Source organism: Cervus canadensis, chromosome 2 (assembly GCF_019320065.1).
Source record: "Cervus canadensis isolate Bull #8, Minnesota chromosome 2, ASM1932006v1, whole genome shotgun sequence".
Lineage (NCBI taxonomy): Eukaryota > Metazoa > Chordata > Mammalia > Artiodactyla > Cervidae > Cervus > Cervus canadensis.
Window position 1 is genome coordinate 10,415,906 of NC_057387.1, and position 24,554 is coordinate 10,440,459.

At 38.8% G+C, this 24,554-nt stretch overlaps 2 protein-coding genes across 2 annotated transcripts in view; one reads left to right on the forward strand and one right to left on the reverse strand.

Annotated features, from left to right (window-relative positions):
* SPTA1 (spectrin alpha, erythrocytic 1) overlaps positions 1–5,330 on the forward strand; it is a 68,426-nt gene extending 63,096 nt beyond the window's left edge. The window contains exons 46-52 of the mRNA XM_043446260.1: positions 340–357; positions 987–1,038; positions 2,394–2,581; positions 3,406–3,459; positions 3,592–3,738; positions 4,257–4,401; positions 4,939–5,330. Of these exons, the coding sequence (XP_043302195.1) occupies positions 340–357; positions 987–1,038; positions 2,394–2,581; positions 3,406–3,459; positions 3,592–3,738; positions 4,257–4,401; positions 4,939–5,064 (730 nt within the window). The 3' untranslated portion in view covers positions 5,065–5,330. The remainder of the gene's footprint in view (positions 1–339; positions 358–986; positions 1,039–2,393; positions 2,582–3,405; positions 3,460–3,591; positions 3,739–4,256; positions 4,402–4,938) is intronic.
* Positions 5,331–12,278: 6,948 nt separating this feature from the next.
* Positions 12,279–13,232, reverse strand: LOC122427884 (olfactory receptor 10Z1). Its single transcript, XM_043447556.1, has one exon. The coding sequence runs from the start codon at positions 13,230–13,232 to the stop codon at positions 12,279–12,281; it is 954 nt and encodes a 317-aa protein (XP_043303491.1).
* Positions 13,233–24,554: the final 11,322 nt, after the last annotated feature.

A 24,554-nucleotide genomic window follows, 5' to 3' on the forward strand; every position in this document is an offset into this window, starting at 1 on the left:
CATGGCTTAAAAAAAAAATCTGACTTGAAGACAAAGGACACACAGCTCATCCTCCTCTGCCTCTGGCTTTGGTCTCATCTCTGGCAGCAGAGGCCCAATACTGAGCGTGTCACCTGACACCTGAGCTCTTCATCCCAAAGCAACGAGCTGCACAGGAGGCTCTGGGGTTCTCAGTATGGGGGACACTTTGAGGACAGTGGGTTGAACAGATTCATACTTTAGGTACAAAAAGCTTAGAATGTATCACACATCTGAAGAAAGAAGATTATTGAAATAGTCCTTGTTAACGTGATTTTCCTTTTCTCTCTTCTGACTCCTGTTCTGGACCTCCATATCCAGGGACCATTTTCTGGATGGGTGAGTATTTTATGTTATCCTGTTTGTTTTGTTATATCATTCTGAAAGAATTAATTAAGGAGGCCTTGGTAGTAAAGTATCTTCATCCCACTGCAAATCTGATAAATTAAATATATGTGGGGTAAGAAGGCCCTAAAACAAAATGTGGGATAAGAAGGAGAAGCATGTAAATCATTCTGGCCCTATCTCCCACTAGGTGGAGTCAATGGACATGGGTTTGGGTGGACTCTGGGAGTTGGTAATGGACAGGAAGGCCTGGCGTGCTGCAGTTCAAGGGGTCGCAAAGAGTCAGACACGACTGAGCGACTGAACTGAACTGAACTGAACTGAACTGAACTGAACTGCTTACATTAGGTTAAGGGTGTATTTGAGAATAAAAACTAGGAGAGTATGGAAGCTCTCTTGTAGGCACAGAGGAACCTCACTTTCCTTTTCATCTATCCAGCAAGGTTACCAAATCAACAGAGAGGGTCTGATTTCGTAAAAAATTAGCATTGTGAAAATTCATTTCAGAAAGGCCATATAACTTGGAAGAACTTATAGAAGTGTAGGAGATTTGGGTTGGTCTATTTGTGTAACATACTGACTTCTGATATTATAAGTAATGTTTTCCTCTGGTTCTTAACTAGATCTTTGCTGAAAGAAACAGGAACACTAGAATCCCAGCTGGAAGCAAATAAAGTACGTAATGTTTATTCATTAGTTCTAAATATTGCTGGAATTTACAGGAGTTCAAGAACTACTCAAAGGAAACTGGTGATTCCTTTAGGTAAATCCCCTAATGCAAAAGTCAAAAGCCTAAGGCTGTGTTGTCAATCTTGCCAACAATTTGCATTCTAACCATTGGCTACCACTTCATGGATGTGGATGTCAGTTTGCTTAAATCTCAACTTTAATTTCTGTATCTATACAATGGAATCAATAATATCTACATTATAGGTTTACTATAGTTATTAAGTTAGGGAACAAATATGAAAGCTCATAACCTACAACTTGTAACATTGACAAATTTATGTTATTTGATGTGGTAAGAAAATAAAATTGAATATAAATTGTCTCTTAACAATTGGGTGAAGAAGTGGCTAGAACACTATTTTTAGCTTTCACCTTATCTTTGTTATTGCTTCCCCACCAGAAAAAGATATTTAATTAATTAAATCTAATTTATCCCCAAGAAGAGAACTTAATGCTAAAAAGATGTTGTCAGGTAGAATTGATTTTTGGAGAGCCACACACCACTGTAATATCTAATATATTTTCACTACTTTCACACCTACCCCCATCATCACAACCAATTCACTTCTCCCTTCTCTAGGATTTCCCTGGTGGCTCAGATGGTAAAGTGTCTGCCTACAGTGCAGGAGATCCGGGTTCAATCCCTGGGTCGGATATGGCAACCCACTCCAGTATTCTTGCCTGGAAAATCCCATGGACAAAGGAGCCTGGTAGGCTACTGTCCATGGGGTCACAAAGAGTTGGACACAACTGAGTGACTTCACTTTTCATTTTCTTTAGGGAAAGATATTTCCCTGTTGACAAAGCATGACCTAAATGCAGATATTTGGCATTTAATGTGACTGACAGAAGCATCTTGTAGAAGTCTGTCCAAGCCAGTGAAGGAGACTGATGTGTGAATACTGGGAAGTTTAAGTGGGCCTCAGAAATCAACTACAATCAATAATGCAAATCACTCATGATGCAGATCACTGGGAGCTGATAATGCATGGATCCTAGAAGTCCTACCCTTCTCTATCTACAGTTTATGACTGCTAACCCTTAGATTTATATATTACAGACTACCAGAACGACAGAGGTCATATCACTTAAACTTCTCACCATTTTATAAATGAGGAATAGAGAATTCAGATGGTTTTCCTGAGTAGTTCAATTTTTACAAAGGACAGGAAAATTCCTGAAGATAATTGAAAAGGAGCAATGAAGGAAATCTAAACTTATCAGCTTCTTGCCTTCCATTTTATTCCTAGATTTGGACCTGGTACCCCAGATAACTGCTTCTCTTCTTTGTCTTTTTCCAGAGGAAGCAAAAGGAAATCCAGGCAATGAAGCATCAACTGACCAAGATTGAGGACCTGGGAGAAAGCTTAGAAGAGGCTATGGTCCTGGACATTAAATACAGCACCATTGGGCTGGCTCAGCAGTGGGAACAGCTCTACCAGCTTGGGATGCAAAGGCAACACAGTCTGGAACAACAAATCCAAGCCAGGTATTGAGAAATTGGGGTCAAGGCTGGGCAAGGATGTCTGGTGTTAGGTATTAGAAACTTAGTTCCAAGGGCTAAACTCTGGGGGTACTGGATACAATGGCTACTTCACGGATAGTGCACTTATTAGCTCCAGAACCAGTTTTCTCTCTTTGCTGACCCAGAGAATGACTGTTTTAAAAAATATGAGTCCACGATAAACTGGGAGACAGTACTATCATCCTCCTGTGTCTACTTACCATCCATTTCTCAGAGCCTATGCATCATCTTATATGACCTCTTCAAAGAGCATTCCCTTTTGTAAAATTCCCATTAAAATGTCTGGAGTAAAAGAAATATTCAAAGTATAGGGCAGAAGATAATTTTTTTTCTAAATAAAATATTTTGGCAGCATTAGTTATTTAGACAAAGTTTTTCTGTAAGGATCCTGATAATATTGTAGAGTTTGTGAGCCATGTAGCCTTTTTTTAAACTGCTGTGCTGTTACTCAGTTCTGCTGTTGTGAAAACAGCTACTGATAATTCATAAATGAATAAGCATGAACATATTCCAGGGAAATTTTATTTATGGATGCTAAGATTTGAATTTCTCACAATTTTTAATGTTTAAGGAAATAGTCTTCATTTATTATTTTAAATCATGTAAAAACTATTCTCAGTTCATTGACTGTACAAAAGTGAGTGATCTCCTGGACCTGGTCCATGGACCATAGTTTGCCAGCCCCTGAACTAGGTGACTTGACTAGCCTAATAGTCACTAAAATTCCTCTCTTACTATTATGGCATGTCTATTTTTATTTCATGGGTTAATTTTTGTTTTTCTTTCAGAGACATCACCGGTCTCAGTGAAGAGACACGACAAGAGTTTGAAACAACCTTTAGGTGTGTATAGCTTCATAGTTGATTGTTTTGCAGGAAATTCAGAATGAAGCTCCAAATAACTATTTTTTTTTTCCCTTGGTGTGGTTTGATCTGATTCTTACTGAACCTGATTAAATATTTTTTGTTCTTTAGGCACTTTGATGAGAATCTGACAGGTCGCTTGAATCACAAAGATTTCCGGTCCTGCCTGAGAGGGCTCAATTACTACTTGCCCATGGTGGAGGAGGGTGAACCTGAGCCCAAGTTTGAGAAATTCCTGGATACTGTTGATCCAGGGAGGTAGGAGGAAGAACAAAACCCAGACCACAGCAGGGAATAGGTCTTGGGGGAGGGGGGCAAGTGCAGAAAGTAAAACGATCCATAAAATATAAAATTAATTCATCTTGAGAGTAGGAAGATCAAGACTACCATAAATGAATTGGGCAGCTTCTGGTACCCTTTTAGAATACTAAAGACCAAACAAGACCAGAAAGTAGAGGTCTTCAGATCAGTTTGAAGAGCTTGAGATACCTAGAGATGGTGCTAGTGGAAAATTCCCAAATTCTACTTAGGGAGTCAGGCTGAATTACTCATGTGGAAACAGCGACTGGAACTTAAGAAACTGTTTATTTGGCTTAAGGGTATGAGGATGGGGGTCAAATAAAGATCATCTCCTGTAGTCTCAGAGAGCTGAGATGGAACAGGAACTTAGAGGGTTCATCTTATCTCTGTCTCTAAGACACTCAGTAGAATGAGAAAGGGACCTGTCTTCCTCTCTGTCTTGAGAGGGGACAGTTTCTGATCTATTTCTCCAACAGAAAGGGCTATATCTCAAAAGATGAGTATATCAACTTCTTGACCGACAAGGAGTCAGAGAACATCAGATCCAGTGATGAACTAGAAGATTCTTTCCAAGCGCTGGCAGAGGGCAAAGCTTATATTACGAAAGAGGACATGAAGCAGGTCAGATTCCCGTTTGTATCCACTCTCACTGCACTCGCATCATCATCTAGATTTTGTTCATCTCAGGTCTGGCTCCCTAGTTACCATAGGCAACTGCTTTCCTCTCCCCCATGTTTTCTCAGATATTGTCATGCACTGGTTATCATTTGCTTTGGCCACTACCTCATGTTGTTTTGACCCAACTCAAAAACCTATAGTCAATGTCTAAATATTTCATCATTAATCCCAAACATGCTACTTGGTTTTAAGACTATTCCTTTATTCTGTTTATTTAATAAGCCAAATTTAAAGAAGAGGGTAAACAGTGCAATCAGAATGAAATGGGAGTCTTTGGATAAGAATTGAGTTGAAAAGATGAGTTGGTCTTATTCGTTAGAAATTACAGATTTCTTTCTATAAGAAAAGCACATGATAGGCCCAGGACTGGCTGCTTTTGCCCAAACCTCTCTGCTTCCTGAGTTTAGAGCATATTAGAAGCCCAAAAGAGTTAGCTATTCTGAATTTCTATCACGGTAACTTTTTTTTTTAATGTTTCAGGCCCTAACCCCAGAACAAGTGTCATTCTGTGCCTCACGTATGCAGCAATATGTGGATCCAAGGGGTCGAAGCCAACCTGCTGGCTATGATTACGTTGGCTTCATCAATTCTTACTTTGGCAACTGAGAGGCAGCTTTTTCTGGGTCAGAGAATCTTGATGTTGTGGGAAGTATTGGGGGATGAAGGAGATAGGCAGATATGGAAGATGGGAAGATAGTTTGTGTGTGTGTGTGTGTGTGTGTGTGTGTTACATTTATTGTAAGACCTGAAAAAAAAAAATCTCGAGCTTGGGAGACAAAGGCATTAATGACACTGGAGGAGAGGAGGCCATGGGTTTATTTTATATGCAACTATCACTGCTGAAGGGTGCTAAATAAAGTTTTTATTTTTCATTTGTTGGGTTCTATGCAATATTACTTAATTTTGTTATGATTACAGAATAAAGTATTTGCTTTTTTTTTTAAAGCATTTTATGCAGTTCTTATTTTGGGGAGGACAACGTGAAATAAAATGTTTTTGATCAGTTAGGTCTCTACATTTCTGAGAATTGTACTGTCATCTAAATATAGGCAGCAAATTATACTGTAAATTAGGGCCGGTAAAGTAGATACATAAGATTCAAGATAATTTACAAAGTGTTTCTTGAACTTGAAATGTGATTAAACTCTTACATTTGAAAATGGAGATATTTGACCTTCTGGGAAACCCTGACACTTTAATCTATAAAATGGAACCATATGGAGAAAATCAGCATAGACCCATTTTCCTCTTAATCTGTCCATTTTTCATAGTTCCCCATTAAAGTGAATGTTATTACTCTTGGAACAGCCAAATAGGAGCATAGAAACTCTTCCTTTTGTCCTCTATGTCCCTGAATTTTCTCCAACATTTTAATGTGATAAAAAAGAATCTTTGGGATTTCCCTGCTAGTTCAGTGGTTAAGAATACTCCTCACAATGCAGGAGATGTGGGTTCCTCTCTGGTGGGGGAACTAGGATCCCACATGCCTTGGAGTAACTAAGCCTGTGCAATAGCTAGACAGCTGGAATGCCACAATGAAGCATACTGCATGACGCAACAAAAATCCCACTTGCCACCACTAAGACCCAATGCAGCCAAATATTTTTAAAAAGGAATCTTTGTTTTCATTTACTTTTATCTCTTATTAGTGTAAAAATTAGTAGAATTTTTCTTTTTAATAAAATTAAGAAAAAATAAACAAGAGGTGGTGCTATTTCCAAAGAATTTTCAGGCCAGGTTTGATCTAAACTGGTTCATCCTGATTTGTAAAAATGTATTGTGCCATTTGCTTGTGAGTAGACTTATTTCTTTGCTCAGTATGAAATGAAGCAGCCTAGCTGTTTGTGTATCCTGCACCAACAGTTTCTGCCTCCCAGTCCATGTATGGTCACTTGATTACCATTTCAAGACTCAGTCTCATTCTTTGCATAGATATTAGTCCTTGCTAAGGGATAAATCCTGTCACAGGAGCCATTTAAAGAAATTTTAGTTAAAACTGAAAAGCTATCTTTGTTGCTAATAATGTATAGGTTTTGTTTTATTTTGTTTTTTTTTTAGCTGTTTTTTGCTTAAACAATTACATATTATGAAAAATAATAAAACATATTTCAAAAAATGTTCATAAATGTCTAAATTGTGTTACCAAATTATGAGCTGCAAAATATCATTATAGTTGAAAAAATTAATACCCTGTTAGGCTATCAAAAATCAGTATCATTTAATATCACACTAATTGAGCCTTGAAAATCTAAAAAAAAATTGCTTGTTTGTAATAACCAAAAGCAAAGGTGAATATGGTTCCATTCTCCCCTTGATCCCTGCCAAAAATCTGGAAGTCCTAAATCACATTGGTAGGCATGCGATGAGTCTTTAAAGGCAAAGGACCATTAGTAACATCTCAGAAAAGGAGATTAATAATATAGAGGCTAAAGAAGAGAGTATTTATCTAAAGAATCAACAAAAGTTAGTTCAGTTGCTCAACTATTTGTGACCAAACTTTTTTTGTCTGTCCAACTTTTTGTGACCACATGGACTGCAGCATGCCAGGTTTCCCTGTCCATCACCAGCACCTGGAGTTTGTTCAAATTCGTGTCCATCAAGTCAGTGATGCCATCCAAACATCTCATCCTCTGTTGTCCCCTTCTCCTCCTGCCTTCAATCTTTCCTAGCATCAGATCTTTTCCAATGAGTCAGTTCTTCTCATCAGATGGCCAAAGTATTGAAGCTTCAGCTTCAGCATTAGTCCTTCCAATGAATATTCAGAACTGATTTCCTTTAGGACTGACTGGTTTGATCTCCTTGTAGCCCAAGGGATTCTCAACGGTCTTCTCCAACACCACAGTTTAAAGGCTTCAATTATTTAGCCCTCAGCTTTCTTTATGGTCCAACTTTCACATCCATACATGACTACTGGAAAAAAAACATAGCTTTGACTAAATGGACCTTTTTGGCAAAGTAATGTCTCTGCTTTTTAATATGCTGTCTAGGCGGTCATAGCATTTCTTCAAAGGAGCAAACATCTTTTAATTTCATGGCATCAGTCACCATCTGCAGTGATTTGGGAGCCCAAGAAAATAAAGTCTGCCATGGTTTCCATTGTTTCCCCGTCTATTCGCCATGAAACGATGGGACCAGATGCCATGACCTTAGTTTTTTGAATGCTGAGTTTTAAGCCAGCTTTTTCACTCTCATCTATCACTTTTATCAAGAGACTCTTTAGTTCCTCTACACTTTCTGCCATAAGGGTGGTGTCATCTGCATCTGAGGTTATTGATATTTCTCCCAGCAATCTTGTTTCCAGCTTGTGTTTCATCCAGCTGGCATTTTGCAATAATATAGAGGCTAAAGAAGATAGTATTTATGTAAAGAATCAATAAAAAATGCCTTAAAAAGATGGTACTGTCAGAGTTACACACAGCACCTTCTGAAATCAGATTCTGGCCACATGTGCACTCAAGCCAAAAAAAAAAAAGACAATATAGGAATTGTCATGCATAACTTAATTATGAATATAAATATTCAACTTATAATATTACAACAATTAGAACTTGTATCAAATTTCCCTCTTGATCTCAGGGTTAAGCTCCACATATATAGTCTTCGTTTCTAGATCTTCTGTTTACTTATCTTAAACCAGAATCCCTGCTCTACTTTCAGTAATTCTCTTCTTTATAATTTAGAGAGTGGAGCCTGCCTCTGAGACACAGCCTACACTCTTGATTTTTCTTTCATGATTACTACCACTTGGTTGGGTCCCCAAAATTCACTCCTAACTGAATTTTCTCTTTAACATTTTATGGGTCTCCCTGATGCCAAATATTTGCCTGGAAGTCATCTGATTCTTTTTCCCTAGAGCCTGACCCATTTCCCAGCACCTACTCCTCTCAGATGGATCTGAGTCCATCTTCCTACCTTCTCCAGTCAGGCACAGTGCCAGGTAACAGCACTTTACTCTTGTCTGGTTATATCATGATACATAAGATGCTTGGCACTGACTCCTGCCGGCATAAACTAGGTAACAGATGTGTCAGCCTAAAGCGATACTGCCTAGAAACTTCACGTAATAATAGATGGTCATGTTGGGTGTTTCATGTATGGCAGATTCTGTTCTAAATATTTTATCTTAATCATCACAAAAAGCCCTACGAAATAGATACTGCTAAAATTCCATTTTAGCATTGATAATGGAGGCCCAAAAATGTTAATAAACTTCCTCCAGATCACACATCTAAAAAGTAGCAAAACTATGCTTTAAACTCAAGCAAAATGATTCCAGAAACTTGTGGAATTAATTGGCTCTTTAAAAAGACATGATCTGTTTTTAGAGGGCATATGTGGACATGTTCATATCTGGGGACCTCTGCTTTGCTATGTGTATATGTGTGTATGTACCTGGCAGGAGGACTTGTTTAAGTATATGGCTGTAATTGTAATCAAGGGAGGAAATTTGAATCTTGAGGGGGTTTTGTAGATTATTTCTGCCTGCCACCCCAGAGCAATCATGTCAGGTTCTATGGAGATGGTTCCCAGGAATGTATACTGGATGATCCCTCATGTGATTTTTATATCCTTTCATACTTAAGACTAATATATTTAGAAGGTAGATGGACCCTTGAGTGAAAGTGAACGTGTTTGTGGCTCAGTCTTTCCTGACTCTTTGCAACCCAAAGGACTATAGTCCACCAGACTCCTCAGTCCATGGAATTCTCCAGGCAAGAACGCTGAAGTGGGTAGCCATTCCCCTCTCCAAGGATCAAACCTGTGTCTCCTGTATTGCAGGCAGATTTTTTACCATCTGAGTCACCAGGAAAGCCTGGACCTCTGAGTAATACTTAGCAATTTTTAGAACATCTCTACACATTGTTGCTGAGTGTGCATTTAGGGAATGTTATTCTAGATGAACCCCATGAACAGTATGAAAAGGCAAAATGATAGCATACTGAAAAAGGAACTCCCCAGGTCGGTAGGTGCCCAGTATGCTACTGGAGGTCAGTGGAGAAATAATTCCAGAATGAAGAGATGGAGCAAAAGCAAAAACAATACCCAGTTGTGGATGTGACTGGTGATAAAAGCAAGGTCCGATGCTGTACCGAAAAATTGATGCTTTTGAACTGTGGTGTTGGAGAAGACTCTTGAGAGTCCCTTGGACTGCAAGGAGATCCAGCCAGTTCATCCTAAAGGAGATCAGTCCTGGGTGTTCATTGGAAGGGCTGATGCTGAAGCTGAAACTCCAATAATTTGGCCACCTCATGCGAAGAGTGGACTCATTGGAAGAGACCCTGATGCTGGGAGGGATTGGGGGCAGGAGGTGAAGGGGATGACAGAAGATGAGCTGGCTGGATGGCATCACTGACTCGATGGACATGGGTTTGAGTAAACTCCGGGAGTTAGTGATGGACAGGGAGGCCTGGCGTGCTGCGATTCATGGGGTTGCAAAGAGTCGGACACGACTGAGCAACTGAACTGAACTGATTCTAGATGAACTGCATGCACTTTGGAAATGAATTTGCTCAAAGAGCCTCAGTGCAGTGAGGAGGTTACTTCCAGACTCACTGAAAAGGAGTTTAGAGTACATACATGGCTTTTCTTCCCTGACTCAGGTTCTTTCCACTCAAGTCCTTTCACTCTACTTCTCTACAACTTCTTCTCTTCTCTTGGACTAGCTTTCTTCCACATTTGCTTTCCACTGAATTCTTACTAGAGGATATGTTTCTTCACTGAGAGCATAGATAAATATGGATTCCTATCTGCAAAACATTCCCTTAATATACATTCTTCTCTCTCTCTTAAGTCTTGTCCCACTTTTAACTTATTGGTGAATCACATGAATCCTACATTTTCAAAATCTCTTATGTCTACAATTTCTGTCAGTTCCCAATACTTCTCTCTTTATTCAAGTCCTTTTGCCTTTCTTTAGAATGATGTCAATGGATTTCTTATGGATTTCCTTGCCTCCTTTTCTGCCTGCTGAGATTTATCATCTTCTCTGTTACTAGACTGGAGCTTCCCTGATGGCTCAGTCAGTAAAGCATCTGCATGAAATGCAGGAGACCCAGGTTCGATCCCTGGGTGGGGAAGATCCCCTGGAGAAGGAAAAGGGCAACCTACTCCAGTACTCTTGCCTGGAAAATCCCATGGACAGAGGAACCTGGTAGGCTACAGTCCACGGGGTCACACTTCACTTTTTGTTACTGGATTAATCTTCTTAAATAGCTTCCCAGATTCGACTCCAGTCTCTGCTCAAAGGTTTACTGCCCAAAGCAACAAGTCTGAAGCAAGGTATTCACAATGCTGTGCACAAAGAAGTCTTAACCCTAGCTAACTTCACCAATCATTTGTGAGATATTTTTGTCCCTTGGGACAACTCACTGTACTCTGTAACAGGTGTGTATTGTCTTGCCACTAAGAGAGTTATTCTGTTCTGTCTTCTTAGAATATATGTACTTTATTTCCACTTACTGCATTCAAAATTTACTCACTTTTTGGGAATAAGTTCAAGTACTACTTTTGACATGAAGCCTCCTCTGTTCTTCCATCGAGAATAATCTCTCCCTAAATTAAAAGCCAGTATCAATTTGCTTAGCACATTATTAAGTACAGCAGCTAACATTTGTTGGAAGATAATTATTAATATGATCCAGGTATTGCACTAAATAATTTATATTCATGACTCTGTTTAGTCAGCAATGCAAAACTATGAAGTTATTAATAAAACCACTTGACAGGTGAGGATTTTGAAGCTGAGAGAGTAACTTACCCAGGGTCACACTGTAAGTGGCAGAGCCTGTATTTGAACTCCTACCTGACAACTGTGTGGATTCATTCCACCTTTACAGAATCATCTTGTGATGCAGGAGACCTGGTCTTAATCCCTGGATTGGGAAGATCCCCTGGAGAAGGGAACAGCCACCCACTGTATTCTTGACTGAAGAATTCCATGGACAGAGGAGCCTGACTGGCTACAATCCATGGGGTTGCAAAGAGTCAGACATGACTGAATGACTTTCACTTACTTATCCCTAGAAATGTCTGGTACCATGCATATTGAGGGTGGAAAGTAAAACAAACAGAATAGAGAATTCCACAACAGATTCTAAAGGATGGTATCCATGCTAAGTAGCGACCCAAGTGAGGAGGTCCATATACCCAAGATAAGGGGGTAATTTAGAGAGGAATATAAATTATCAAGGAAAATAAGAAGTAAATAGAATCTATCCAACTAGGAGAGCTAGTTAAAAAGAGGAAGGCAAAGAAATAATGAGCCAGAGATTAAAAAAAAAAAAAGACTACATAAAAAGATTAAAGACCTCTAGTCGAAGACAAAAAAAATAACTGACCTTTTCATTTAGCAAAGCATTCAAACTGATTTGCTAACCTGATAGTCACTGAGTTTCAGATCTTGGAAGAACATTATTGGTGGGGTAGTCTAATTATATAATGATTTTAGAAATCTCTACAGTATCCCTGGAAGGACCCCAGCTGCTTTGAACCTGGGTGCTTGAAACTCCCTTCATCTTTTTCAGCTCAGTTAGAAAATTCTTAATGAGCTGAGTTTCAGGAACTACTGCTGACATATGGGAGGCTGGAAATGAAAATTCAGACTCTCAGCTCAGTGTGAGTTAAGCACAGTAACCAGAGCAGGAAGTCCTGCCTTGACATTTCCCCAGCAACCCTGGGGAACCTGTAAGAGACAGGATGGGGCTCTCTCAGGGAACTGGGATAGGTAGGTTTGGTCTAAGACTCTGACCATCTGGCCCACTGGCCTTGGTTTCTGGTGTATGTCCAGCCCACACAAAGGGGACTGTCCCATCGGGTAGCCTTCATCCTTTACCCAGTAATCCCCCTTGGAAAGCATTTCTCAGGGCTGTCTGCACAGCCCTATTTCTCAGGCTGTAAATGATGGGATTGAGGAGAGGAGTCACCACAGTATAGGTGACAGCAATGAGCTGATCCCGCTGGAGAGAGTAACTGGCTTTGGGTCTCAAGTACATGAAGGAGGCACAGCCGTAGTGAACAACGACCACTGTGAGGTGTGAGGCACAGGTGGAGAAGGCTTTCTTTCGCCCCTCAGTGGAGGAGAGCCTCAGGATCGCTGCCAGGATGTAGCTGTAGGAGACAGCGATGAGGGAGAAGGAGGCCAGCAGAACCAGCAGGCTGAGGATCAGGATTCCCAGCTCACTCAGGCCTGTATCTCCACAGGCCAGGCTCAGCACTGGTGGCGTGTCACAAAAAAAGTGCTGGATCTCATGGGAGCTGCAGAATGGGAGGTGGAAAATGACCAGTGTCATTCCCAGACTGAAGAGGGACCCACTCAGAAATGAGGTGCCAACAAGCTGGGCACAGAGAGTAAGATTCATGCGGCTGGCATAGTGTAGTGGGGTGCAGATGGCCACATATCTGTCAAAGCCCATGACCGCCAGAAGAAAGCAGTTGGTACAGGCCCATGAAGCGGAGAAGAACATTTGGACAGCACAGCCCACAAAGGAGATGCCCTGCTCACCCCTGACAAGGCCAGAAAGCATTCTAGGGATGATGCCCAAGGTATAGCAGGTCTCAGAGAAAGCTAAGAAGGAAAGGAAGAGGTACATGGGGGCGTGTAGATGACTGTCCAGCCTGATGACTACAATAATGAAGACATTGCTGGTCAGGGTGACAAGATACAGGGAGAGGAACAATGCAAAGAGCAATAGTTGCAGTTCCCCAAAGCTGGAGAAGCCTAGGAAGACAAAGCCCTTCCAGAAGGTTGCATTGGTCTGCTCCATTCTGAGTGACATCCTGATAGACTTGATTCCTTCCACTTTGCCAGGAGATGTCTAGTTTCTTCAAAAGCCAAGATGAGGTGGATTCTGATTTCTTTGTACCTGTTGTAACTAAAAAGATTTAGACAGTAATAAACTTCAGAAAGATACTTATTAGACACACAGATTATGAATCCATTCTCACATACATAGATGTGCATATGTGGATACAAAGATACCCAATATACACACACATATGTGACTACATATATGCATGCATTTATATACATGCATATCACATGCAAAGCACTCACACATAATTGTGCACATTTTACATGTTCAAAACGATGCACTGCACATTTACCATTAATATCAAACATGGACACACATTGTAAATTAACATATATTCAGGCAGCACATATATACGTAGATATGCACACCACACATATACCAACATTATACACACAACACTACATAATACACATGTGGACACATCTTGCTGCCTGTTAGAACTTGAAGTTCGGTAGCATGATGGACATTATTTTAGTGAGTAAGTGACACAGCCAAGAGGGTGGAGTGACTTCCTTGAAGTCGTAATAAGTCAAGACTAGAGAAAAAGTGCCTTGTGTTCTAATCAAACATTATTTCCCCCAAACAATGATGACTCGTCTCAGTCACTGTGGGACACTCTGTCACATGATGCAAAATAAGAAACAGTTTGCTCAACAATAATTTCTTATATCTATAACACCCCTTCTGCAAGCCCTTGTTCAAGAGAGTCTATGAAAAGCACTGAAGGAAAAATCAGGGCAAGTTGCACATCCTTCAGCCCAGTGATCAGCTGTCAGTCTTCACTGTCTCTACGAGACTAGACAAGGGAGGATTCCCTACTCACCTGAAGTGTGGCTCACAGTGAGGACAAATCCTGCCTTTAAGCAGCCATGTACTAATCTGACCCCCGGTAGACCTGTCTGTAGGAGAAAGGACTTGAGGTCCAGATTAGAAACTCCTATTCTGAGCCAGAGTGATGTTCCCAAATGATACCAGGGAACCTTCCAAACCCTGTTCCCAGGGGTGAATCTGTTCCATAAAAACAGCTTCTCTCTCTAAAGATTCCACAGTCCCAGTGGGTGCTGTTTCAGCAAGCAATTTGTGCTTGTTATTAACTAGAAATATTCTTCTGGGAAAAGCAGAAAAAGGAAATGTGAACAAAGGGGTACTAGAATTGTGATTCAAACAATAATTTATACATCTGTTTTGTGTTAAACATTATATAACTTTCATAGGTTAATCTATTTTAAAACTTAGAAGGACTTAGAAAGAAATGGTAACAGTTGCATTTAATTGAAGAAAGTGAGCCTGATAAGTTTAAGTGACCAGCCCAAAATCACAGAACTTAAAATTGATGCTTTTAAATTCACACTATAAGAACAGAAAGAAAACAGGTATTCACCTTCCATTACTGTTGTCTTAAAAGTTTTAGATGACCATGTCTAATGTTCTTTCTATTTTGAGGTCACATATACCTTCACACTCAAATATTGAGAATATTCCAATCTCTGTTAGGTTCAATCTCTTCTTGCATATTAATATCTTCAAATGTCTGTCTCACTATCTTCAGTCACATTTTTTAAAGGTAATTTTTACCTTATTTTCATACTTTTTCTTTTTTGAAAAATACTGCAGTATCTGCAGCCAGATTTCCAATCTACCACACTTAGATTATCTTTAAATGTAAAAATGTCCAGAAAGTCTACCCAGGCTAATCATCTTATCTAACTCTTCACTCTCAGCATGCATTTTCCTCTACTAATACTAGTGACATGAATATTTGCATCTCTAATATGTATCATCACCCATTCATAGATTCAGTAAAACCAACAATGATGTGTTATCTTGTAATTCAATGACAGACTTTTTACTCACTGCTTTTTATTAATTTAACAATCACTGTTAAAGCCACAGTATTTAAAGGTTATTTAATATTCTCATTTTTAAGACTAAAAAACTGAGGCATGGGAAAATTAAGTAATTTATTAATATAAGACTGCCTGTTTGTAGCACAGGGGCAAGAGGACCTAAGAACACATTCTCCTAACTACAGTATAATTCCTGGTACTCTGCATTGGTTAGGAGGATCCAAAAGATGAAATGTGGAAAGTAGGATGGGATTAGTGTAACTATTGACTTTATGGCAGTTTTCCTTACTATTTTTATTTGTTAGTCTAGAGGTATAGCCTGCATTTTTTAACTTAATCTATTTAAGCTTAATAATGAATGACTTCGAGAAAAATACAGTAAATTTGCAATTGCATAATTCCATTTGGGCTTCCCTGGTGGCTCAGAAGTTAAAGAATCTGCCTGCAATTCAGGAATCCCTGGGTCAGGAAGATCCCCTGGAGAAAGGAATGTCCATCCACTCCAGTGTTCTTGCCTGCGGAGGAGATAGACAGGATACTGTCTATGGGGTCGTAAGAGTTGGACATGACTGAATGACTAACACACGCAGGCCTGCACACACAGAGTTCCATTTACTTAATTCCATTAATCCATTGCTATAATTTTCAAACATGTATATGCCTTGTTAAGGAAATTAAGAGGAAAATTATATTAGTGTATATAATCCTTTATATTTAACCATACATTTACCATTTTCAGTACTCCATTCTTAGCTGTATATCCAAGTTATGATGAGTTTCATTTTTCTTCAGCCTGAAGTACTCTCATACTGCATGTTTGCCAGCAATAAATTATCTATGCTTTTACCTGAAAGCATCTTTATTTTGTCTTTATTTGTCAAAAATTGCTTTACTGGATAAAAAAATTCTTGATCAATAGATTTTTTTTTTTCCATTTCCCATGGCATTTAATGTATCTGTCTTCCCTAGTTTCTGATGAAAATGTTGCAAATAATACATCATATTTTGCTCTATGTAATACATCAAATCTCTCCTGTTTCAATATTTTCTCTTTACCTTCAGCTATCAACAATTATAATATGCTTCTGTGTGCTTTTTGTGCTTTTCTTACTTATGGTTTGTTGAACATCTGGAGATTGTAAGTCATTGTCTTCTACCAAATTTGAGAAGCTTCCAGCTATCATTTATTCAAATATACTCTTTCTTTTTATCTTTTTATTTCCTTCTGTTATTCCAATTACACATATGTTGGGTCAATTGATAGTGTCTCAAAAATTTCAAAGAAATTGTTCATTTCATCTCTATTTTTTCCTCTTCAGATTGAGTTATTTCTGTTGATTTACCTTCCAATTAACTAATTTTTTCTTCATCAATTCCAATGCTCTTGGAGCCTATTTCATGAATTTTTTCATTGTAGCTATTATGACTTTAAAGTCACAGAAAAAAATACTCTATGATCTCATTTACAGGTGGAATCAAAAATAGTCAAACTCATAGAAGCAGAGTAGCATGGTGGTTACCAGGCACTGTGGGGAGGGAGAAATGGGGAGATGTTTGTCAAAGGTGTTTTAATTATACAAGATGAATAACTTCTGGCAATCTAATGTGTAGAATGGTGACTATAGGTGAAAATACTGAACTGTATATATGTGAAATTTGTTAGCAGGGTACATCATAAGTTTTCTCCCCACATGCACCAAAAAAATATTTAATTTCATGAGATGTTGGATATGTTAATAAGTTTGATTTTAATGATTATTTCACAATGTATACATACAGTGAATCATCAAGTTGTACATCTTAAATTGTTATTGTTCAATCACTAAGTTGTGTCCAGCTCTTTCCAATCCAATGGACTGGAAAGCATGCCAGGTTCCTTTGTCCTTCACTGTCTCCCAGAGTTTGCACAAATTCATGTCCATTGAGTCAGTGATGCTATCTAACTATCTCATCTTCTGTCCTCACCTTCTCCTCCTACCTTCAATTTTTCCCAGCATCAGGGTCTTTCCTAATGAGTCAGTTCTTCACATCAAGTGGCCAAAGTATTGGAGCTTCAGCTTCAGCATCAGTCCTTCCAATGAATATTCAGGACTGATTTCCTTCAGGATTGACTGGTTTGATCTTCTTGCTGTCCAAGGGACTCTCAAGAGTCTTCTTCAATACCACAGTTCAAAAGCATCAATTATTTGGCCCTCAGCTTTCTTTATGGTCCAGCTCTCACATCCATGCATGACTACTGGAAAAAACCATAGCTTTGACTAGATGGACCTTTTTGGCAAAGTAATGTCTCTGCTTTTTAATATGCTGTCTAGGTTTGTCATAACTTTTCTTCCAAGTAGCAAACGTCTTTTAATTTCATGGTTGCAGTCACCATCTGCAGTGATTTGGAAGCCCAAGAAAATAAAGTCTGTTACTCTTTCCATTGTTTCTCCATTGATCAGTCATGAAGTGATGGGACCAGATGCCATGATCATGGTTTTTTTGAATGTTGAGTTGTAAGTCTGCTTTTTCACTCTCCTCTTTGACTTTTATCAAGAGGCTCTTTAGTTCTTCTTCACTTCTGCTATAATGATGGTGTCATCTGCATATCTGAGGTTATTGATATTTTTCCCTGCAATCTTGATTCAGCTTGAGCTTCATCTAGTCTGGCATTTCACATGATGTACTCTGACATACTCCTTTCCCGTTTTGAACCAGTCTGTTGTTCCATGTCCAGTCCTAACTGTTGCTTCTTGACCTGCATACAGATTTCTCAGGAGGCAGTTGAGATGGTCTGGTACTTCCATCTCTTCAAGAATCTTCCACAGTTTGCTGTGATGCACACAGTCAAAGGCTTTATCGTAGTCAGTGAAGTAGAAATAGATGCTTTTTTCTGTAATTCTCTTGCTTTTTTGATGATCCAATGGATGTTGGCAATTTGATCTCTGGTTCCTCTGCCTTTTCTAAATCCAACTTGAACGTCTGGAAGTTCTTGGTCAGCATCAGTCCCACTAATGAATATTCAGGGTTGATTTCCTTTAGGATTGATTGCTTTGATCTCTTTGTAGTCCAAGGGACTCTCAAGAGTCTTCTCTAGCACCACAGTTTGAAAATATCAGTCCTTCAGCACTCAGCCCTCTTCATTATCCAACTCTTACATATGTATATGACTACTGAAAAAAAACATAATTTTGGCTATATGGATCTCTGTCAGCAAAATGATGTCTCTGTTTTTTAATACATTGTCTAGGTTTGTCATAGTTTTTCTTCCAAGGAACAAGTGTCTTTTAATTTTGTGGCTATAGTCACTGTCTGCAGTGATTTTGGAGCCCAAGAAAATAAACCTGTCCCTATTTCTACTTTTCCCTGTCTATTTGCCATGAAGTGATGGTACCAGATGCCACAATTTTAGTTTTTTGAATGCTGAGTTTAAGCCAGCTTTTTCACTCTCCCTTTCACCCTCATCAAGAGACTCTTTGGTTTCTCTTCACTTTCTGTCAGTACAGTGGTATCATTTGCATATCTGTGGTTGTTGATGTTTCCCATTATATTATATCCTCAGTTGTGTCTTATTGTGAGTTGGTATTCTTTCTCATTTTAAAAGTTGGCAATGTGGAATATAAAGCAAACAAGCAAACAAAATCTGTGAACAAAACCAACCCAAACAAAAATAAACACATAGATATGCAGAACAGGGAAGTGGTTATTAGAAGGGATGCAACCGGGAGGAGGGAGAAATAGGTAAATGGGTTCAATTATGTAACAATAGACAGAAACTAAATTTTTGATGGCTACCATGCTATAGTGTATACAGAAGTGAGCATATAATGCTGTGCATATGAAATTTACATGTTATAAATCAATGTTTCCTCATTATTTCAGTAAAAGGTAAAGCAAAAACTTAAAGTAAAAACTTGAAAGAAAATAATTATTAGTGTTAGATCATTTGCAGCTGACTTTTGACCACTTATGTAATATTAAGCTGAAGATGATTACTCTGGGAAGTTTTTTTGTTTTGTTTTTTCATTAAGAACCCACATCTATGGAATTTTTAAAATGCATAGTACCCATTAACTAGCAAAGATATTCACTTCTCTGCAACATTCTTCTGTTTCTGATGAAAAGTCTTTGTTCTTCAAATTATATTTCTCTCTAAGTAAGCTGTCATTTCTTTTGCTCAGTGATTTCAAGTTGTCCGCCTCCCCCCCCCCCACCTCCCCACCTTGGCTTTAGTTTTCAGAAATTTGACTATTGCGTGTTGGTGAGGACTGTCAGATATTATTCCATTTCTATGGAGTTAGGAGCAAAGGTTTGGGTTTGTAACTGCTTTGTGCTAACATAGGATTCTGTATTCAGAAACAACTTTGCAATATCCTTTTAACAATTCAATTAAACTTTGCAATTGTGTAGCATGAAAACAAGGGGCTGTCTGGGACTTTAGTTAATGCACACTTCAATTAACAGAATCAGAATTAGATATACATTGAAACATTATCTTTTCTGTCTAAAACCATCCTCGTTTTTACCAAATATAGCCAAATTAAGATTAATTTGTTTGCAAATTAAGTCTGATTTCAATAAGGTTGGCCTGGTTGCTTATATTGATTATATAGGCTCTTTTAAATCAGCTGTGTTAGAATTTTTCACAAAGAATCTCAGATTGAACTTTTAAAAGGCCTCTCAGGGCCAAGAAATCCAAACCAAGGGCTTGTCACAGATTTTGCTTTACAGATTTAGAGAGATTCCTCCTTTTGAAGTCCCAAAAATATCACCAGTCAAGAAGTGACCTTCTATATTTATTTGATAAGACTGTTGAGAACCTATGAATTTCCAATTTCTGAAGAGATCAGAAACAGAGAGAAGATAAATATTTCAATTTTACTTACAAAAGTATTATCTACCAAGTTGCTATACATCATAATTAGCTTAAGGGGAAAAGTCACCCTATATCTGGAAAACATAGATTAAAAACCAGTAATAGTTCAGACAAAACCAAAAGAAATTATAATCACATTCATCAATGTACCCAGTTCCATATAACTAATCCTTTTTGCTAACAGTTTTATGAAATCAGAGTTTCCATTAGACTTTTAAATTTCTTACCCAGTTCAGCAGTGTGATCTGAAATTTATCATAGATCTGAATGTTTTAAAAGTCTCTCCTATGAATTTTCTTAAGGATGAAGCACTTTTGACAATGTATCAGAGTACAATAACTGCCTATAATTGACAAAAGACTTAAAGGTCAAGGTAAAAGATGTGATTAAGATGTTTGACAAAGAAGCTTAACCAAGTTGCTGTAACATACAACATTTTAAGATAACAACTAGAATTATGACTTATAACATTACACTAGGACATATCTAAATTTCAGAAACTATATAATTTCAAGAATGTCTATACTAACATTTATCCATAGTATAACTGAGGAAGCTTATTATGCCCTGACAATGCTTCCTGTGTAATTCAACATACAAAACAATCCTTAGCTTACTATTTTTCTCTGAGATGCCTTAAAGGCCCTCTGAAACATTACAAAGTTGGTTGTGTAACAGCAGGATGAGCACAGATGAGCACAGCCCTTAGCAAGTAGCCATTGCTGTGCCTCATTATTCTGCACCCTGTTGCTAGGCAGCAGGTCTTTCTCAGCCATTGTGCCTCAGTGAGCCCTACCCACAACCATCTGACTGTCAATGAGCATTGAGTTAGTCGTCCTGCTCAGCTATTGGTCAGCACCGCAATGGGCCCTGCCCACTGGTAACTGTCAATGAGTGACCATTGGGGAAGGGATTCAATCAAGGATCAGTGGTGTGGTGGTCATCAGGTGGAGAGTGAGGTAAGAGGCAGATTCAGGCCTCCTCCTGGAGGTCCTCCAGGTTACCCAGCCTTGGGCCAGTAGGTGAGCTGGAGGGCCCAGGGAAGAGACTGGGGACTATGTCCTGCTGGGCTGCAAAGCCTTCACTAAAGGCCTCCACTAGCTATGGCCCAGACCTTGAGGAACCAGTATGGCTGAAGAAGCTGAAGTTGAACAGTTCTATGATGACCTACAAGACCTTCTAGAAAAAAACACCAAAAAAAGATGTCCTTTTTATAATAGGGGACTGGAATGCAAAGGTAGGAAGTCAAGAGATACCTGGAGTAACAAGCAAGCTTGGCCTTGGAGTACAAAATGAAGCAGGTCAAAGGCTAACATAGCTTTGTGAAGAGACTGCACTGGTCATAGTAAACAACTCATCCAACAACACAAAAGATAATTCTACACATGGACATCACCAGATGGTCAATACTGAAATCAGATTGATTATATTCTTTGCAGCTGAAAATGGAGAATCTCCATAGAGTTAGCAAAAACAAGACCAGGAGTTGACTATGGCTCAGATCATGCTCTGCTTATTGCAAAATTCAGATTTAAATTGAAGAAAGTAGGAAAACCACTAGACCATTTGGGTATGACCTAAATCAAATCTCTTATGCTTTTACAGTGGAAGTGACAAATAGGTTCCAGGCATTAGATCTGATGGACAGAGTGCCTGAAAAATTATGGAGGGAGGTTCATGACATTGTACAGGAAGCAGTGATCAAGACCATCCCCAAGAAAAAGACATGCAAAAAGGCAAAATGATTATCTGAGGAGGCCTTACAAGTAGCTGAGAAAAGAAGAGAAGGGAAAGGCAAAAGAAGAAAAGAAAAGATATACCCATCTGAATGCAGAGTTCCAAAGAATAGCAAGGAGAGATAAGAAAGATTTCCTAAATGATCAATGCAAAGAAACAGAAGAAAACAATAGAAAGGGAAAGACTAGAGATATCTTCAAGAAAACGAGAGATGCCAAGGGAACATTTCATGCAAAGATGGGCACAATAAAGGACAGAAACAATATGGACCTAACAGAAGCAGAAGATATTAAGAAGAGTTGGAAAAAATACACAAAACTATATAAAAAAGATTTTAATGACCTAGATTATCACAATGGTGTGATCACTCACCTAGAGCCAGACATCCTGGAATGCGAAGTCAAGTGGACCTTAAGAAGCATCATTATGAACAAAGCTAAGGGAGATGATGGAATTCCAGTTGAGCTATTTCAAATCCTCAAAGATGATGCTGTGAAAGTGCTGCACTCAATATGCTGGCAAATTTGGAAAATGCAGCAGTGGCCACAAGACTGGAAAGGTCAGATTTCATTTCAATCCCAAAGAAAGGCAATACAAAAGAATGTTCAAATGACTGCACAATTGCACTCATCTCACACACTAGCAAAGTAATGCTCAAAATTCTCCAAATGGGGCTTCAATAGTACATGAACTGAGAACTTCCAGATGTTCAAGCTGGACTTAGAAACGGCAGATGAACCAGAGATCAAATTGCCAACATCCACTGGATCATAGGAAAAACTAGAAAGTTCTAAAAAATCTTCCGCTTTTGCTTTATTGACTATCCCAAAGACTTTGACTGTGTGGGTTACAATAAACTGTGGAAAATTCTTAAACAGAAGGGAATATCGGACCACCCTACTGCCTCCTGAGAAATATGTGTGCAGGTCAAGAAGCAATATTTAGAACCAGACATGGAACAATGGACTGGTTCCAAATTAGGGAAGGAATATCTCAAGGCTGTATATTGTCACCCTGTTTATTTAACTTACATTCAGAGTGCATCATGTGAAATTCTGGGCTGGAGGAAGCACAAGTTGGAATCAGGGAGTTTGCAGGGAGAAATATCAATAACCTCACATACACAGATGACACCACACTTATGGCAGAAAACAAAGAGGAACTAAAGAGCCTCTTGATGAAAGTGAAAGAGGAGACTGAAAAAGCTGCCTTAATATTCAACATTCTAAAAACGAAGATCATTGCATCTGGTCCTATCACTTCATGGCAAATAGATGGGGAAACAATGGAAACAGTGATAGACGTTATTTTCTTGGGCTCTAGAATAACTGCAGATGATGACTGCGGCTATTAAATTAAAAGATACTTGCTCCTTGGAAGAAAAGCTATGACCAAACTAGACAGCATATTAAAAAGCAAAGGCATTATTTTGCCAACAAAGGTCCCTCTTGTCAAAATTATGGTTTTTCTAGTAGTCATGTATGGAGTTGGACTATAAAGAAACCTGAGTGCTGAAGAATTGATGCTGTTGAGCTATGGTGTTGGAGAAGACTCTTGAGAGCCCCTTAGGCTGCAGGGAGATCAAATCAGGTAGTCCTAAAGAAATCAGTCCTGAATATTCATTGGAAGGACTGATTCTGAAGCTGAAGTTCCAATACTTTGGTCAAGAACTGACCAAAGAACTGACTTTGTGGAAAACTGACTCATTGGAAAAGACCCTGATGTTAGGAAACACTGAAGGCAGGAGAAGAAGTGGATGGCAGAGAATGAGATGGTTGGATGGCATCACTGACTTGATGGACATGAGTTTGAGCAAGCTCCATGAGTAGGTGATGGATAGGGAATCCTGGTGTGTTGCAGTTCATGGGGTAGCAAAGAGTTGGACAGGACAGAGTGACTGAACAACTTTCTTTAAGCCCAGAGCTATAATTACACAACAAAACAACAGATCTTGCTCAAGGTTATGTTTTTCCTTGTGCTCTGTTATAATGATTCTATAACAACAATGGATCTTGCTTGAGGACATGTTTCTCCTTCCTAACAGGAACGTGTTCCTTCTGGCTAATCCTGTTATCTCAAGATGTTGTGGGAGTGGATCTGGTAAGACCTTTACAAAGTTGAGACATTCTTTTGATCTGTTGTCAGTAACCATTTGAAAAAGTTTAGAAATCCCCTGCCAAAACTAGCAAGGGACACTCTTATGCCCTCTTCTGACTGAGCCACTTTTACTTCAACTTTCCCATGAGGGTCTCAATTGGTTCATCAGGTCCTATGTATGATTTAAGACTTTTGTTTCCTTATTAATTTTCTGTGTGGATGATCTGCCCATTGGTGTAAGTGGGGTGTTAAAGTCCCCTATTATTAAAGTCTTAGTGTTTATTTCTCCTTTTGTGGTTGTTAGCATTTACCTTATGTATTGAGGAGCTCTTATCTTGGGTACATAAATATTTATAATTGTTATTTCTTATTCTTTGATTGATCCCTGATCATTATGTAGCATCCTTTCTTATATCTTGTAACAGTTTTATTTTAAAGTCTATATTGTCTGATATTATTATTACTCCTGTATTTTTTGATTCCCATTTTCATGAGATATTTTTTTCAATTCCTGACTTTCAGTCTGTAGGTGTACTTAGGTCTGAAGTGGATCTCTAGTGGGCAGCATATACACCCATAAGAGATTTTATTTCTGTATCCATTCAGCCAATCTGTGTCTTCGGGTTGGAACATTTAATCTATTAATATTTAAGGTAGTTATTGATATGTATGTTCCTATGACCTTGAGAACCTCATGAACAGTATGAGAGGGCAAAATGATAGGATACTGGAAGAGGAACTCCCCAGGTT